General features: G+C 41.4%; 1 protein-coding gene across 1 annotated transcript in view; it reads right to left on the minus strand.

Annotated features, from left to right (window-relative positions):
• Positions 1-4590: 4590 nt before the first annotated feature.
• The window catches only part of wdr3 (WD repeat domain 3), a 25986-nt gene continuing 11387 nt past the window's right edge, over positions 4591-19189 (minus strand). The window contains exons 3-28 of the mRNA XM_046053383.1: positions 18448-18649; positions 18122-18331; positions 17689-17807; positions 16618-16696; positions 15725-15820; positions 15357-15458; positions 15027-15128; positions 13861-13961; positions 13325-13429; positions 12916-13146; positions 12712-12805; positions 12340-12441; positions 12107-12189; positions 10755-10893; positions 10557-10613; positions 9690-9790; positions 9042-9153; positions 8188-8322; positions 8029-8079; positions 7760-7825; positions 6570-6662; positions 6258-6308; positions 6079-6122; positions 5807-5935; positions 5065-5158; positions 4591-4925 (exon numbers count right to left, since the gene is read on the minus strand). Of these exons, the coding sequence (XP_045909339.1) occupies positions 4770-4925; positions 5065-5158; positions 5807-5935; positions 6079-6122; positions 6258-6308; positions 6570-6662; positions 7760-7825; positions 8029-8079; positions 8188-8322; positions 9042-9153; positions 9690-9790; positions 10557-10613; positions 10755-10893; positions 12107-12189; positions 12340-12441; positions 12712-12805; positions 12916-13146; positions 13325-13429; positions 13861-13961; positions 15027-15128; positions 15357-15458; positions 15725-15820; positions 16618-16696; positions 17689-17807; positions 18122-18331; positions 18448-18621 (2826 nt within the window). The 5' untranslated portion in view covers positions 18622-18649 and the 3' untranslated portion in view covers positions 4591-4769. The remainder of the gene's footprint in view (positions 4926-5064; positions 5159-5806; positions 5936-6078; positions 6123-6257; positions 6309-6569; positions 6663-7759; positions 7826-8028; positions 8080-8187; positions 8323-9041; positions 9154-9689; positions 9791-10556; positions 10614-10754; positions 10894-12106; positions 12190-12339; positions 12442-12711; positions 12806-12915; positions 13147-13324; positions 13430-13860; positions 13962-15026; positions 15129-15356; positions 15459-15724; positions 15821-16617; positions 16697-17688; positions 17808-18121; positions 18332-18447; positions 18650-19189) is intronic.

Consider the following 19189-nt stretch of genomic DNA (forward strand, 5'->3'; position numbering starts at 1 on the left):
TACATGTGTGTGGCTTCCTAACAGCCCACAGAGGGCTGACCTCGGTGCAGAGCAGGAGGAAAAAAATGGTTTCCTCTCCCCTGATCTCTGCAGACTCTGGTTATTAAAACATGTTCCCCTCTTCCGCTGAGATGAGAGGAGGTGAGCTGCCGACCCCCTCAACACGTGCAGTGACGGCTTTTTTAGCCAACAGCACCATTAAAACCATGACACAGAAAAAAACTGTTACACAGGAATAGATGAATTTTTTTTAATTATTAACGTGATAGATTTACTGTTTGATTGCACTTCTGGGAAACTTTTCACTTAAGCAACCAAGACTTTAAGGTCGTAACACTCACAAATTTGGGATTTGACTCAAACTTTTTTCTTTCAATTTTCTCACTTAAGAGAAAGTTTTTGTTTATTTTCACCCCAGCAAAATGAGCAACTTCGGCAACTTCAAGTCCTCAAATTTCAAGGCATTTGCTTGGATGTTTTAGCACAAATCTCCTGCATTTCCATTCATCTAACTAAACCTAAACCTGCATATCGAGAAATCAGCTGCAGGAGAAGAGCGATCACACAAACAAACATCAAGGAATGAAGTGTGAAAAGTGTGAGGACAGCTGAGGGGTGGAAAAAACACTGACAGAAGGCAGAGAAAGGAAACATTCATGGCCGCATGTGTGCTGCTATGCAGTTCAGTTAGTGGCCAGTCAGTTCAGTTGGCTGCCTCTGCATGCACCATCACCTCATCACTCACTGGCCTGCCCGGACGCCCAGCAGCCACCGCCCACCCCTCCGCCCTGCTGCTGCTGCTGCCGCCGCTGCCGAGGCAGCCACATTACAACTGTGTCTCATCAGAATAACCCACCACCTCATATCTCAGCATGGCTATGGGCTCATTCATGAGTGCTGGACACAGGTTTAACACAAGGCCCGTCGGTTGGATGACTGGTGGCCTAGCAGGCTGATGGATGACCTGCCTGTCAGATGAAGCTGTTCTGCTGTCTGACTGGATGCCATTTTGACTGTGCTGAGGTCATCTCAGACAGATGAACCAAAATGTGCTGCTGGGAAGTATTCCTGGACATTAGAATCTATTTGAGATGAGCTAGTTGGCTGGTTTGATTCAATTTATTTTAGTTAGAAGAAATGTATTGTTGCTGGCTCATAGAAAGATATTACTAGGTATTACATGAAATAAAGGTAAAGATTAAACCATATCACATATGGAGTTACAAGGTTTTCACAGAACTACATCAAAATGCTAATTGATTTCAAGGCAGAGCTGGAAATTTCACAAGGAAATACTTCCTGGAATGTAAAACTATATTTATAACTAGTTTTATTGTAGCTCTGGGCTTTATTCAGTTTCATAAGTTCAGGAGGTCAGATAGTTATCTTAACCGACCAAGGAAAAGGTAAAGCATTGAATTGAATTTGAATTGAATATTTTATGGAAGAATTTGTAATGATTACTTTTGTGTACTGTAAAAGTGCAGAATTACATTAATTAGAAGACCAGCTCAAACTTTAGGCTTCAACAACTGGTTTAAACCTTAGCATCTAAAGGATGTGTGTGATTTCCATATTTTCATTTACAAATACCATGAAAAGAGCAAAACCAACAAAGTATTGTTGTGTCTCTAAATCCTTCCTAATTTCCATGCCCTGTCTGTGGCACTCAGCAGTGACGTAAATGTTTAAAAATGGATCACAAATGTATAGTTTAATTTCCTTTAAAAAAATAAAATAAAAAATGCGCAGCAACTTCCTAAAAAAGCAGGGCAGTGTAATTTTTGGCAAACATTGCTCAAACAAGAGAAAACACTGCTTTTGTAGGCTGTGGAATAATATGTATTTGGTGCTCTAGTGAGATTTGGCAATGAGCTTCTGTAACATATTAAACAAGACATTAATCTTTCCTATTTTTAGCATAAAACAACTAACAAAAGTTCCCGTTGTGCTGCATATATTTTAGAAATATATATGTTATTCATTTACACTCTGTATTCTAACATGGCATACCCTAAATGTAGTTATAATTTAAAAACACAAAATGAGATGGTTATTTTACTATGTTCCATATTAAAAGTATAAATAACTAAAATGACATGTATTAATATGGAATGGACACATATCTCCACACATTACTCCTCTTCAGTCAGACTGTTCGAGTTGCTGTGCAAACTGTTCAACATAGTAATAGTGCTGCTGTAACAGGAGGCCTGTCACGGCCAACAACATCTATCTCAAGTATGGGTCATACACATTTATAGCTCGTATCACATTCACTGGCTATAGACACCACCCAATCAAGTCAGCAGCTATGAGTTGATCATATTCTGTGTATATAATGTCACGCAGACCATATTATGACAGACTATGGCAGTGTAGGCTACACCACATACTATCACTATATCCTGTCCATCAAACTGTAATGCAAGTACCGGCTGTAAAATAACAGTATACTGTATTGTAGAAGTACTGCACATTAAAGGCACTAACAGTCACTGCCTGGTAGCTCCTTCCAGGAAAAGATAAACCTGTACACAGGAAGTGCTTTGTTTTACTTCTTCCCATTTGCTTGAAATAAACAGAACAAGATCATTATCATGAGCAGTAATAGCTGCCATGGCTGAACATGAAGAAGAAAGCACCACCTACAAAAACCTTGACGAACCTTGTTCATGGCAGTGAAAGATTGTCTTGTAGGTGTGCCCCTTTGACAAACAAACATGGTGGCTGCAGGAAAATGTGTGTGCTGTCACAAAGCCAATCAGCACTAAAAGTGCTGGTAATGCCATGTGTGGAGATCAATGCCGAGGTGACTGCTCGTGCCCTCAGTATCTCAAACCTGCTGCGGCCAGCGGCCAGCAGCCAGCACTGGACTCTGTCCTACTCTCGACCATTATGGGCTGAGCGCTGCAGCAGGTGGCACTAGGTGTGTAAGCTCTGAACATGGAGAGAAAGATGAGCCCAGATGCCAAAGGAGATGATCTGGAACCAGTTTAAGAAAAGGCAAGACTGCCATCTAGTGACTCAAAGGCAAACTGTTTACTGTCCTGACACTGTTCTTGGTCTTTTCTGCATGTGTGGCAGCGTACTTGCAAAATATGCTGAAAAAAAAAAAGAAGTAGCATTTATATATAATTTATATAAGATATTTAAGCCTTTGAGGAATTTAAGGCTTATCAAATAACCTACAAATCACAGCTGAAGCAAAGCTGAATTTTAAAATTTAACAAATTTGTCATAAATCAAGATGCTGTATATAAGGCTTGAGGTTGTTTTACTACAGGACTGGAATATCTATGTAACAGCGTCAGAGCTGTTAATGTAAGGCCAACTTTGTGGTCATAATTTAGAGTATAAGAGTGAAAATGAAATGAAGTCAAGCTCTGCAATAACTTGCCTGCTAGGTAGCACAAGCCCAGATGAATAATAAAGTCATTACTGATTGCAGGAAAGAAGCAAGAACATCTCCTGTACGCTGCATGAGGTTCTGTTGCCAAGCACAACACACCCAGAAAATATTGCTATGGGATTTCAGAATCAGATTTTGGATGAGCCAACTGAAAATATTGAGTGTTGAAACAATTATTTATATGTTTGGCACAAACAAAGGTGAAACACACTTGTAGCTTCAAGGCCTCAACTTCAACTTGCATTTTGAGCATGTGAAGATTAATCTAAGTTACAGTTGGGTGCTAATGCAGTGCAAGTGCGGCACAAGTATGTCAGAGTGCGGTCTGGGATTGTGCTGAAGAATTTTTAATTTTGGTAGGTGTGACATTTATAGCCTCGAGACCAAATCCAGCCCCATAAAGGGCTGCTGGCCCTTTTTTAACAACCCTGTAAATACAGAGTTAATTTGTTTTTTGTCCACCATGAGATTAAAGCATCAGCAGTGAGCGAGAGGTGTTGTAAAGGCTTCATTTAATTTAAACACACTTGGAAAATGAAGTGTCTGATGTGGGTGTGAAACTTTTCTAAAGGTCACAGGATTAGAGAAAATCATACACTGTTCACATTTGAGCAAAGCTCAGAGTTCAAAACTGAGAACCAAGATTTTCTACCCCGCTATGAAATATGTTTACCACATCTACCAGGCTTTAGGACTATAAATCCAGGCAAAGTTACAAGAGCTGTAAAGTCAAGCTACATCTCCCTGAATTCAATGGTGGATGGGTGCAGAGAGGCCAACAGGGATCAGGGGAGTTTTTTCTCAGCGACTAGCTAGAGACTTGCTCTGTGGGACAGTGTGGTCACACCCAGGAGGTCTGGAGCCCAGGTAGTCTTGACAAGTTTCAAAACCCCTGCCATGTCCAAACTAACTTTCGTCTGGTTTGGCTCCGGACCAGAATCGCTCCCTTTAGGCCTGTTGGACAGAAACCAGCTTAAATCTTACCTGTCCTCTGTGTGTGGTGATCATGGAGGGAGTACTGGTAACGCTTTAAACATGAAATGTATATAGTTAAGGGTTAAGCATATATGAAATGTATTTTATAGAGACCTAAAGCTGCAGAGGGAACTGCTGTCTATACAGATTTACAGGATTTATTTGTTTTCAAAGCCCCCTATAAAACCTGAAGTACTGTGAGAAAAAGTCAGACAGTTTATTTGGGAGATGAAGCGTGTCATTGAATAACACAGCCTATCAGGATTTCATAACATACAAAAACAACCAGTTTAAACCCTCTGGTCCACCCCTGGAATACAGCTGGGAGGAGACATGGAGTGGATGTTTATACAGAAAACGATCAAAAATGTCCATTTTGATTTCAAGCGATGGTCAGGATGGCGCGCTCCCTCTTCCTCCTCTTCTTCTTTTTTTCCTTCAGTTGGCCTGTGGCGTCAGCAAAGAACATTACGTCCTCTTTGCTCTCGATCTCCCGCTGGAGGAACTGGAGCGCAACGCTGTTAAAGCCCATCACGTCCTGAGACACAAACGAAGAAGAGGTGGTGAGGAGAAGGTGAGATGAAGACAGGAATCTCTACGTCGGTCAAGACGACAAACAAACAGACAAATAGCTTTTCTTTGTGGACAATTTCTCAGTCTTTCCAGATGTTACTTACTCTGATAGCGCGCACTTTTGAGAGCGTATTGGTTCGTAGCTCATCTATGACAGACAGCAGCATCTGGTTACTGGAGATTTGACCAAAGTGGATCCTAGAAAGAAACAGACAGCAATATCAGCTCAGTTACCCGGAATATTATTTTCTCTGAAGCACTAAAATGAAATGAAAAAATTCCTGTAGACCCTTTGAAGCAGTCTTGTCTGTGTTGCCAAGGTCTGCTTCTTCTTCTTATTTTTTTTAATGTAAAGAAGGCCGCTTTAATTCCCCACCTTCATATTTCAAGATTTAATCCTTTATTGCTATTAGTTGCTTAAGTTATTTGGATAAAGAAGTATTTTCTGAGATTAAGATAATTGTACAGTGACATCATTCAGTTAAACACATTCCTCACAGATCCACTGTTGGCTGGTCATGCAGGGGGAAAAATAGCTTTAAGGTGACATGACATTTAAATGAATGTATATGTACATTAAAAATATAGCTCCAAGAAACATAGTAAAATTTATCTTGCATTTATTAGTTTGTTTTTTTAATTTGCATGTTGTGGCAACAGACTCCCTCTGCCAACCAGCAGGTCTCTTTACACTTAACCAAATCTGTAAAAGTAATTTAACTACCAAACACAAAACCACTGTGATGTGTACACGCACGCACGCACGCACGCACGCACGCACGCACGCACGCACGCACGCACGCACGCACGCACGCACGCACGCACGCACGGGTGAAGAGCTCTTACTTGAGAAGGAAGAAAAGGCAGCGGCAGACCAGCTCCACCTCTAAGCCCTGCTGGATGTAGCTGTTGAACAGCATGAGCAGCTCAGGGACGTAAGGGAACGGTAACACCAGCAGAGAAACCTCCAGCTCACTGGTGATCACAACACAAACAAAGGAAAAGGAAAGAAAACACTGAATGTGTTAATATGCACGGAGCGCTGCAGATGGTGATTAGCTTTATGGGTACAATCAGAGTGAAAATGTAGGTCTGGTTAACCTGGCCTCTCATCTTACCTCGATCTGACCTTTTTTATGACATCTAAAACGTAGCGGGACGGCTGAAAGAAGAATAAAGACCGGTTTAGATACCTACAGCTACCAACAACCTAAAAACAGGTTATTACTGATATCAATGTTGAGATACAGGAGACCATGTTGGCAAGACATTAATTCTTTATCACTGTTCTACTTACTGAAACATTTCCAAAGGCCACAAGAATAGGATTTGGTTTCGGTGGAGGAAGCTGCAAAACAACATTAGCTGTTCATCATAATACTGACATCATATGAATGCACAAACAATTGCCAAGAAACTGAAAGAATATTTTTATCCTGCATCCAACAAACGACAGAATTTAATACGTTACAACATCACCACAGATGCTTTCTCTTTTCTCAGTGCAGTTGTTGCTGCTGGACAAGTCTCAGTATCTGCCCAGCATTGTTAAAACAGATGACTTTTATGATCCACACCCTGTTCCCCTAAGATGGTTAGATATCTCTACCTCCTTGCCTGCATTCTCACAAGCATATTTGTGCTCTTCCATCTTCCTGGCCTCCCCTTTGTAAAGCTCCAGAGCCTCCATGATCCGCTCTGCCTGTACAGAAAAAAAAAAAAACACAACAGCAAGAGAAAGTCAACAAAAAAAATAAATACTTGCTAATTCATACATTTTGCATTCTATAAAGATCTAAGTGAAACGGAATTTTGGAATAACCTGTTTTTGCCTGCTAGAGTACCCAATGGGTGGGAGTTTGCGGCACAGATAATGATGAATGCCACATCCCTTAGTTATGCTGCTAGAGGCCTAGACTGCTGGGGGATTTCCCATGATGCACTGAGCTCCTCTCTTCTCTTCTTTCTCTCCCTCTTTATGCAACCTCATCCCATAAATACATGTTACTAACTTGACTTCTTCCCTTTCCCATAGTCTTGTGCTTTCTCTTCCCTCTCCTCTCGCCTCCTATCTGTTTCTGGCTGTGATTCTGGCTCTGGAGCTGTGGAGTCTGGATCTGTGGTTGCGAGTCACCTGCTGCCCCCGTGTTCCTGCTCGACACCCTCTGCTACAATTATTGTTACTAGTCCTATTGTTATTATTGTTATTATAATGATTAACATTATGATTATTATCATTAACACTACTGTAAATATCTGTACCATTTTTCATTCAGGCTATAGGAACATTACCTTTACTGTCTGTACCTCTGTGTGAATATTGAGTAGGTTGCCTCCCTCCCCTCTCTCTCTCTCTCTCCCTCTCTCTCTCTCTCTCTCCTTCCACCCCCAACCAGTCGAGGCAGATGGCCGCCCACCCTGAGCCATGGTTCTGCTCGACGTTTCTGCCTCTTAAAAGGAAGTTTTTCCTTGCCTCTGTCGCTTAGTGCTGCTCTTGGTGGGAACTGTTGGGCTTCTGTAAATATCATCACAGAGTACGGTCTAGACCTGCTCTTTTATGAAAAGCACTCTGAGATAACTTGAAGTTAACTTAAGTTGTTATGATTTGGTGCTATTTAAATAAAATAAAACTGTATTGAAACATGATTTAGGCAGTCCCAGAAGAATTTTAATGTAGATGGTAGACACCAACTAGAGCTGCAACCTTAAACCATATAAACATTCGCATCCAAACGTGCTCCAAGTGCTTCTATGAATGAGAACAATGTTCATGCTACAAGAGGTGTGAAGTCAACTCACAGCTTTGACTGTCTCGACAGTCTTCTTGCCAGCTGGTGCAGCCTCTCCTTCAGTTTCTCCAGGCACCTGTACATAAAAAAAGTTAATGCATCACTAACATCAATCTAACACAACAGTGGAACTGATGTAAACTGGCAGTCTGATTAAAGAGTTGGTGGTGACCCAGTGGCCCAGGTGATTCCATTCAAACTGTTTTTTTAAGTGGCACAAATAAACAACAAATCAGATGCCTGTGTCAAACATCGGAAGTTGAAAGCTGGAGCACTTACTACAGGCACATCTCCTTTGGCCATGCTTTCCTCAAACTCTGCTTCTCGCTCCTGTCAAAACAAAAACAGAGTCATTTAGAGACACGAAGAAAAACTTGGTGTTTGTGTATGTTTCTGAATAGATGTCAAATTATCCGTCAACCCTGCCCTCCACCTCACCGTCTCCCGTTCCTCCTCCAGGATGATGGGCTCCCTGGTCCTCTCCCACAGACGCAGGGATTTGTCGTGAGATGCCGACACAATGTGATCACCATTTGGGCTGATCGTCAGACACCAAACCTCCCGATGATGGCCCTGTAAGGCGGAGAGAAGAGCCAGGAAGCGTTCAGTCCTTGATGCAGTGCAGCAGAGCAACAGTGGCAAGATTCATGACGTGTAAAGTCACTACAAGGCAGGAAGAAAAACACATCACCTACCAACTAGACCAACTACCAAGTAACTGGTAAACAATCACTAGTCAAACCCTAGCAACTCAGTGATACCTTAACGGTTCTCAGTTTTAGTCACAACAGGGACAGGGCTCTAGGTATGAGGATAAATGTCAGTCAGCCCATTAGTCCATCTGTAATTTTGACTTTATCAACACATATTGGATGGAATACCGTAAAATGTGGTGCGGACATGCAGGGTCACCATGCAGGGTTGAAGTAACAACATGACCTTTCCTTTGATGCCAAGTCAAACTTTGAAATGTTTTCCCCACTAGTGGTGATGATTGAAGGATAACAAAATTCTGTTGTGTAATGGGCATTACATTACATCCTTACTTTTAATGACCTATCAAATACAAATAATTATTCAGCAACCACCTAGTAACAGCCTAACAACACAAGTGATTAAATATTTTTCTGCTTTGTCATTTAATGCATTGAATCTAGTTTCGGTATCTCCGTCTGGATTATATCTGACAAATGAGGTGTGGTCAAAATTGCAATCCAGCACTTGAGGTGTCAGTGGACCCTTGAGCTAAGCCACCGAACCCCAAATATCAAGTGGATGAGGAAGCGTGTCACCTCTAGCGTCTGGATGAGCTCAAACTTGTCGGCGTCCCACTGTTTGATCTTTTTGTCCTTCCCTGCTGTGAAGAACAGATGAGTCTTGGGGACAAACTGGAGGAACATGACGCTGTAGAGAAAACACAGAGTGTGGGAGAGACAAAATTGAGCCAAGCGAATAGGTGAAATAGAAAAATAAATGGCTATGAAGTAGGAAAGAGTGAGAAAAAGACAAAAGAAAGAAAGCAAGAAACTCAGGAATAGTCATAAGGCAGAACAAGCAGGAAAAAACTGCTCAAAAGAATCAGAAGACTGAAATGAAGGACGAGGTTGAAAGAGCACTAAGTGAAAGCAGAAAGGCTGAAAATGAAGCAAAAGCAAAATGTGAAAAGAGAACCAGAAAACAACACCAAGTACAAAAAGTGAGATGATCCATGAGAAAACAGATGAGCGGTGAGATGAAAGAGCAGCTGGTGTGAAGTCACAGGGCAGTCCGAGTTAACTGGACATGGATCAGAGTCCCTGATCACAACAGATGAAGTCAGAGCTGGAAACTCGACAGCCTAGAAAATGATTCCATCACCACACATGTGATAAAAAAACAATTGTCTTTGTTCCAGCGGACACATGACTGTTTGGGTTTGGGTCAGTGTTGCAGCGCGTTACCTGTCGTCATGAGCAAACATGGAGCGGTGACAGTCGCCGAAATCCAAACCCCAGATCTTCACATTTCTGTCAGCGGAGCCCGTCGCGATAAGTGTGTTATCCTGGTTAACAGAAACACAAGGTCAGAGTCAGGCAGAGAGGACTGTGGGTCAAGACGACCTTGACTTGAGTACAAGCAGATTCCACAAACTGAGGCACTGACAGCTATGATCAACAATCAATCAACAATGACTGTCCAAATGTTGAATAAACTCTTATAAGAGTTTCTGAAAGGTTTCCAGCAGAGTTTTTGACCTTTAGTAACGCTACTGACGTGTTTCTCTATGAGTGGGGCCCTGTTTTTGTTTATATGTACGTACACAAGGATGCATCTACACGTACACTCACACATGATGTGATGTAACAGAGTCCTGCCAATGGTTTCAAATTATTCGACATAGATATGCTGCCAGCAAAGGCAGGGAAGGCTGTTAGGTAGTAGACATTGCTGTAAACTATGCTGGATTTTAAAATACTTTAGAAATCTGGTTTCCAAGTTTCTTTTGAGGAATCACATGCATTCAGCATGTTTGTTGGAGCTCAGGGATGCACACAATGCATTTTTGGTTGACACTGAGTGAAAACCTAACTTGTGTTTGTTTATAAAATATAAACTTGGTGTTTTCATACTGATAAACACCAGAGATCATCATCCCAGCTGGAATGGGCTCATGATGAGCTGAAACTCAAGAGGATCCATCTGATTCAAGATAATTTGTTGTGATTTACAATACGTTGGAGTATAAAGAGTCAAAGATACACAAAAAAAAAAATCCCACAACACTTCACTGATAGCTGACGACATTTTAGCCGCTTGGGAGTACTCACATGTGAGATGTCCAGACAAAGTACTGGCAGCTTGTGTCCATACAGAGACAAGAAGAACTGCAGCAGTAAAAGGGAGAAATGTTCAGTTAGGATGTGAACTGAATCTATGAAACTATTAATAAAGCAATGTACACAGAATATGACATCATTAGTTTACTGAATACAGGCCGTCCTAATGTTGTGTGATGTTGGGTGTACCTTAAGTGTGTCCGTGTAGAAGACTTTGACGGTGCAGTCTAACAAAGAGACAGCCAGCAGTCTGTGGTCCGGAGAAAACTTCACACACAAAACGTCTTCTTCCAACTGTAGAGTGCGTATGTGTTTCACCGTCAGCCTCCTATATTACACACATAAAATGTAATATGAACACAATATTAAACATGAGACATGTCTAAGCCCGTCTCAGTTCACGCCCTTCCATACTTACAAGTTTGAGTGCGTTCTCACCGACAATCAAAAAGTCGAGGGAACGCTGCGCACCGCTCACCCTCAATGATCGCCATCTTGACTATGATGTGGAAGGTGAGTGACCACCAAAATGTTTTTAGAAATGGGGGCCGAAGAAGCTGCAGCAGTCGCGATTGTAAAAGTATGTTAATTTTTATTCATTCTTAATAAAATTTTATTTTAGTCAAGTAAGCAAATAAGCACGCAGCGGCACGCAATGTTGGCAGTAACCGACTGCCATAAAAAAAATAAAATAGAAGCACAACAGCAGAGTTTGACTTGAGACATAACCCTCACATGTAGTACAGTGTAGACAAGATACTACATGTTTGCGTACTAATGAAAGTATCTGAATTGAGAGACAGCTTAAGTCAGGTTACTGAGCATTTCTGTACTTCACTTAGGGCTGAGCGATATGGCCAAAAATGTTATCACGCTAAAAACATTTCATATTATTCGATATTGATAACTATCACGATAAATGTCAAATCGTAATTTCTTTCAAGTTTAAAGGCGGATTTTTGCTCCCGACAGAAAATAAAAGAAACCAGATGGTTAATTATGTGGTTCAACTTTTCTTAATGGTCAGAATGGGACAAACACTTGATGCCAAACAGTGGATCACTTCACAAATCTGAGGGATAACATTCAAAACTATTAAGATAAAAAAAATGTTTTTTTAACAAATATGAGTGCTAATTTATTTGTGATTCAAATGAATTAAACCAAATATTCATTGATGATATATTGAACATTTATTATATTGATATTGAGGAAAATTATCTTGTGATAACTATCATTATTGTTTTATTGCCCAGCCCCAGCTTCACTAAGCAATTCCCAACAGAAAATTCAATATTAGATTTAACATCAAGACCAACTACTTTTTGAGAATCTCCCAGACAGTGCTATGTCAGGGGTTCCCTAACTTTTCATGTCAGTGATGCAGGTAGTAGAGATACCATTAAAAAAAATAACATAGGTTTTGCTCAAGAGACAGTATCTGGGAAGAACTCTGTTCTAAGAATTTTATTTGAGATGCAAAGAAATCATCCCAAATAAACCATACTGATATCTGAACATTAAACGAGGTGGTGACTTACTTTTGGCCAGTCTGTTCGTCCTTTATCAGCTCAAACTCCCAGAACTTTACTGTCTTATCTGCACCTCCCGTGATAATCCCCCTCTAGAGGAATGACACACACGTGCACAACACATAAAAAACACAGGAGAGCCAGATATAAAAAAATCAAATTAACATAATAGGCATTACATGGTAAGAAATAGTAATAAAAAGGGAAAGACAGGTTTGGCTGATGCAGGTGGTCGGGTTTACCTGGTCTGGGGCCAGGCACAGGGACCACAGTGCTCCATTATGGGCATCCACTGTTTCCAGAAGGCTTCCGGAGGCCAACTCAAAGATCTGCAGCTTCCCGCTCTGAAAAAACAACACAGAATAATTTTGTTAACAGGTCTATGGCCATGATAGGAACACTGTCCTCTCACCTCCTGGAAGTTCATAATTGAAACTTCAGAATGAAACACAAAACTGACTCCTAAACAGCAGCAAAGTCATAAAAAGGTGGATATAATGTGTATGAATAAACATATTTTTAAACCTTTTCTACAAAGAAAATCTAAGTTTGGTTTTATAAGACATGTTGCTGGGTGTCTGAGTGAGTTGGTGTGTGTGTGTGAGTCCAAATACCTTAGTTCCCAGAATGATCTGTCTGTCTCCAGGCACAAAGAGGGAGCAAAGGGCGTATTCACAGGCCATGGTGCGAATCACCTGCAGAGTTGACCTGTAACAGGGGGCGGGACATCCTGTTAGACCACCACTCAGCTGTTTCATGAATGTGACACAACTAACCATAAGACTTCTAATACATTTCCAGGACTGAAGCAGCTTCACCTGTTCCAAACTTTGACCGTGTCACCGGAGGCGGAGAGGACGGCCAGGTTGTCCGAGCTGAAGGCCAGCGTCCGGACATCAGTGCGGTGGCCGCCGAGTGTGAGACGAGCCGTCTTGTTGGCTGTGGGGGTCTTGTCTAAAGTCTTCAGGCTGTAGGTCTCAATGGTGTTGTTCTGCAGCAGCAGCGCCACCTTCAGCTCACCACCTGCACAAGACAAGCAGTCCGCCCATCTGGGAGGAGACGGAGAAGATGTGTGTGAGGAGTTAATACGCAGTTAATGCTTTACATCAGTGTTTGTAAGTTTAGTCTGGATGAATGATGCTTCTGCGTGTCTAAACCAGTGGCCTGTCGGTCACAAGTTCACCTCTCGAACCTCTAAGCTGCTGTTATGTTTGGCTCCGCACTGACCTGATCTTGGCGGATGCTTTGACGTTGGTCAGTCTGATGATCTCGTCCTTCAGCATCCTCTCCACCACCGGCTCTGCTGCCTCCTCGCCTGCATCTTCCTGAGCTCTACAGCAGGGGGCAGCCACACAACAAGCTTCAGCATGCCGACCTCTACACTCACACTAACAACTGCATACACACACTAACAGTGCAGCAGTACCAGTAGTTTTAGAAGTGGGTGCAACGTTAGATAAAGTACCAGTATTAGAAGTAGCAGTAGTAGTGGCACATAGTGTGACAGCAGGAATGTCAATGTATTAGTAGCACAAAAACTTAGCAGATAAAGACAGAGCGGTAAGAAGAAACAGTAATAGAGATGGTTCCACCAATCAAAGTAGCAGTAGTACAAAAAGTAGACATAATGATTGTTGTGTACAGCACTAAACTACACACCCTACATTGTTATCAGTAGCAATTTTAGTCGCAGCAGTGATAACAGTAAACATGTAAACCTTACAAATGAACTAAACAGAAATTATTGTATTTCCTGTACTTACTTAGCTGCCTTCTTTTTAGCTTTCTTCAGCTTCTTTGTCATTTTCCTCTGCACTTCCTCCTCTGACAGCACAGTGAACAGCTCCAAGACTGAATCATTGCCCTGATTGAGAGGGGAGATGTATAAAGCATTATTTGCCTATATATCAAATATCAATATGCAGTGTTTCCCAAGGAATGACAGCGTACTGTGGCAGTGGCCAACCGGGGTGGGGGGTGTTAGCAGGGTATATTTCTATTTCTGGTAGTTACTTCTTATTTCCGATCTTTAAATTTCTACTTCACTCTCCACCTTATTTTACTGTTTACTCACCACTTGAATCTGCCCACCTTTCTTTTACCCACACTCATACACGCGCAAACACCTCTGCTCTCTTATTGCAAACACAGCGGCTTGCACTGCCTCTGTCTGTCTCTCTCTCCCTGTATCTGTCAGCTCTGCTCACTTTCTCCATCAGCAGTTTGTTTCATAAAGTCACCGAAAAGACACAGGACTCTTGGATTTTTCCACCTGCAGGTAATCTGTTACAACAATGTAAACATCTCTGTCATTCCAACTTCATAACCATACACAGACAGTAATCATCTGCTACCTCACACTCATTTCACCTCGTGTTAATTGAACACACAACAAAAACTACAGCTGACAGGCAGCTGAACAAGCACGTTTATTCGGCCTGTGTCTGCATGAGAGGAAATACCTTGTCAGTAAACAGTGTTTCTAATCCAAAAACGCATTAAAGAAAGACAAACAAAACAAACACATTTCATGACATTGTGAGTCACAATAAACAGTCGCAATTTAATAATGGGACAGAAATTTGCAGCTGGGTCTGTAAAGCTTGTCTGTGATTTGCACTGGTGTCCAGCTGTGGTGTTGTCTGGACAAATGCAAACAATAGGTAGACAAGGCTGAACAGTCACAAGACTGTCTTCAACGATGAATCAGCTAAATCAGCCAACCAGCCACTGATGAGGGCCTACTGGAGCAAACAGTGCCAGAAAACCCCCAAAACTATGGATGATGGTAGGCCTCAACCGCAACAAACAAATGTCACAATCAGCCTCACTTCCAAAAAAAACCCAAAAAACATCTGAGTTCCTACCTGAGATAGTAACATGTTTCTAAAAAAGAAAGCAGTGAGCTTTATCTGTGCTTCAAACTCACGTGGCAGGCAATGACTCTGGACTTGGTGTCTGTTGTCAGTGAGACAACTCGGTCTCTGGCCTCTCGCAGGATCGAGCCGGCTTTCTTACAACTCAAGATCCGCTGACAGAGAGAGAGAGAGAAAGAGGACAAAGCAACATAAGCAAAGTGCAAGCAGAAAAGATGTGTTTGAGGACAACAAGCTACACTGCTGTTGTTTGAAAGTTGATGATCCAGAGAAATATTCTTTATCCCTCTGAGACGTAAATTTCTTGTAAAGGAAACACCCAAAAACTTATATAGCCATATGCATCATCTTATTAAAGTATACACAAATAATTACTCTCGTACCTCTTCAAGACTTTCATCCGCCCCCTCCTGAGTGTCTTCATCATCGTCATCATCCAGCAGAGTTTTCCCCTTCTTCACCTTGGGCTCACCCTCAGCTTTCTCCTGAACAGGACGCAAGGAGGCAGACAAACAGACATTTGTTCGTTCAAATTTTGACTCATAGACTGTCAATTTGCTTTTTAGTTGTCAAGCAATTAAATCAAAATTCTTCCTTCTCTTTAGGTAAGGTTTCCATAGGTGGGGCTTTATTGGGCCGTGGTGGCTATCAGCGCTCAATCTAACTTCCCAGTTCTTCTCTGTAGCAGTTACAGGAAGTAGAAAAGCTGGGATGTATCGACAACAAAGTGTCCACCTGTGTTCTTCCTCACCTCCTGCAGGTAGTTGATGTCCCAGGCTCGAAGTTCACTGTCTGCTGAGCCTGTTAACAGCCTGTTCTCCTGGTTCAGCAGCGCCATGCCCCACACCTAAAACACACACACATACATAGAGGAAAATAAGCTTTGTAACATAGATTCAGGACAACAAGTTGAAGAAAATGTAAACTGTCATCAGTGACTGATGCAGCCGCTTGGAAAACCAAAGAAATATCTTTAAATCTACAGCAGTCCAGGGGTCAGTTTAAAGTATTGTGTAGAGATGTTGAAGACATATTGCCAACACAAAATACTTTTCCTTTCTCATAACAAACTTAAACAAGTGAATATGCATGGAAATATCTCATGAAAAAAAATGTCATGTAACAAAAACAAGCCCTTATTAGCTTATTTTTTTGACAGCTTAGAGATAGAGCAGAAGGTCTTGCAGATAACATTGAACGAGAATATTGTTTCTCAAAGAGCTGTCACAGTGATCCAATTATCAGGCTCCGCTCAGTTAAATGAATCAATTGTCTGTCTGTCTTCCTTGCCTAATGTCAACAAAAGTTGTAATACAATCAAATTACATGTTTGATTTTATCAGGAGTCTGACACTACATTAGCTCTGCTTTAGAAAACTGCAGAACTGGAAATAAAAGTGTGTGAGAAGTGAAACCCGCTTGTGAATTATCTGACAACATTGGTTATGTGTTTAGTATCCTGGACCCTTTTCTTTAAATGTGGATTAACTAATCCAGGCTAATATGATGTTAGATTGTTAAAATAATCCTGTTAATTCTCATGTAGCTAATTTGGTTCTTGTGCTGTCTACTTTAAAGTGACCCCTCCTCAGTCAGGACATCCCTTTGCATGTGTTAATGATTACAGAGTAAGAAGCCGCTCACCTCACTGCGATGGCCCACCATGGTCTTGAAGCAGTGCTGTGTGTCCAGGTCCCACCACTTCACAAAACTGTCCTTGGAGCTGTACAGCAGCAGAGCAGACACAGACAGACACACTGTGTTAGTAACACTGCCCTACTTGTTCTTGTTTTGAACAGTGTTAAGCCTACGAGGGTGTTTTCAATGGTTTTAAGGGTTATCAGCTTAAAAAGCACAACAATATCACATTAAATATTATATTACATTCAAGATTTTATTGCTTCAAATGTAAAAGCACTAATCAAACCAGGCAGCGTGAAGTCATAGTGGTGCACAGCACATTAATCTCACAACCACTACATTATCCACTGCACATACGAAGTAACATCATGCTTATATTTGTTGAGCGATAACATGTGGGATCTCATTATCCCAAATTAATTTAAAATTAATATGAAAGCCTGAGTAGAAATGTCCTCATTTGCCAAAAAAAGGATTGAGGTCAATAAGACAGCTGGTGTAAAAAATCACAGCCCAGAAACCCTGCTGGGCGAGCGTCCCAAAGCTGTCATGTTCATCTGTGAATATGAAGCTCTTTAATATGGGGTGACTTCTCGCAACAGTTGCTGAAAGTGACCCAAAAAGCGGGGATTCTTGTTTTATTTGTTTATTTATTTATTTTTAGACACATAACGTGACACTGTTTGCTTTTTAAAGCTGCACGCCATCAAATCATTTTTTAGTGTCCAAGGAGCTGCAAAGTTAACGAGTGTCAGGTCAAACACTATCCCACTTTCAGTAATTCGTCATTTGGTTTCTGCCCGATAATTAAATTTCCACTTGTCTTCACTACTGACTGTGTGTGTGTATCAGGCTTTTTAAACTCTAATAACAGGAGGAAATGATTTGTTACAAAACACTACAGGATTTCTTAGAAGCAGGTACCTCGACACAGAGAAGGTAAAAACAAGGAGCTTCATAAAACTCTGCAGATACATTCTAGACATTTTGAGCTGTAAGGCATTATTTTAAAATGAGTTAATAATTCTTATCTTTGTCAAACAGCCAAACTTGATCGGGTAACAGGTGCGTTACCTCGTGACCAGGAGGTTCTTGTCTTTGAGGAACAAGGCCTCTGTGATGACGTCTTTATGGCCTCGCAGCCTGTACAGCCCACATTCGTTGATGATGTCCCACACGATCACATCTGTGTCCTGAAGGCAAAAAGTAATAACGTGCTTTAACAAATAGGCAACAAGTCGGGTAGCCCGGAATCCAGACTGGAATAAGATTTAATCCAGTCTGAACACACAGAAAAAGGATTTGCTTGTTTCTCTGAGAGCAAACCAAGTCTCTCTACCGTGTGAAACCCTGTTTGTCTTCTACTGATTTAAACACCTATGCTTCTCAGGTGAAATTGCAAATGTGTAATTACATTGATCTCAAAGGCCGACTGTCTCCTCAACACTCCCATCTCATGTATAATTTTAAAAACATGTAAACCTTTTACCACACCAATCTAACTAACCTTGGAACCAGTGACGAGCCGAGCTCCGAGCCTGTCGTAGCGCATGACACTGACAGCAGACTTGTGGCCATTGAAGGAGACATTGCTCTCGCCGTTGAGCAAGCTAAAGATTCGTACAGCGCCGTCCTCGTAACCCACAGCGATATGGATGCCATCGGGTGAGGGGCAGAGAAAGGTCACCTCGTGTTTCTGCCCCTGCAGGATCAGGACCTAGACGACAAGACAGACTCAGGATGAAATCGGGAAACAATCTGAGCTGGAAAGAGTCTTTACAAACTGACCTGGACAGGACCTCCACTGCTGTCATAATCACGTCAAAATCTCACCTTCTCTCCTTTCCGGACATCCCAAATGAACACATGCTCACATGCAGCCACAGCAACGTAGCGTCCCCTCTCTCCCCCTCGGAGCGTCACATAAGCGATGTTGGCTTTTGGGTTCCCAATGACTCCAAACACTGCACTGGCAACATAACGCAGGTACTGCTTGGTCAACCCCATGACCGGCAGCCTATAGTGATGTTGAATCCTGTTTCACAAGAACACAGGAGAGACTTTTATTGGTCAAAGTATTTGTGGAACAGAAATTAAACAAAGTGGTATTCCTAAACAGCTCCGAAAGTTCTTCCACACCAAACTGAGTTCTATACGGACCTGGCTTTTCTGCACAGGGACACTGTCAAGTTAAAAACACAAAGTTGTAAAAGCACTAAAACATTACAGCATGCTGTAGCATTACGATTTAACTTAGTTTTTTGTTTCCATTTATTAATTATTGCAACATTGTTTGGGCAGCTACTTATCCTACCCACCTTAAGAAATTATTAGTTATACAGAAAAAATATCTCAGATTTATTTCACATTCAAATAGATACGCTCCTTCGGCCCCTCTTTATAATAAATTTAAAGTTCTCCCTATTGATAAGGTAAATATTTATCAAATATGTTTACTTATGCATAAGTTTATATATAGGAAACAAGATCTACCAGATTCTTTCCAGAATTTGTTTATTCCTATCTCACATGTTCATTCATTTCACACTAGACATAGCAATAATAACTTAGTCTT

This window comes from Micropterus dolomieu, linkage group LG07 (assembly GCF_021292245.1).
Source record: "Micropterus dolomieu isolate WLL.071019.BEF.003 ecotype Adirondacks linkage group LG07, ASM2129224v1, whole genome shotgun sequence".
In the NCBI taxonomy this organism is placed as follows: Eukaryota; Metazoa; Chordata; class Actinopteri; order Centrarchiformes; family Centrarchidae; genus Micropterus; species Micropterus dolomieu.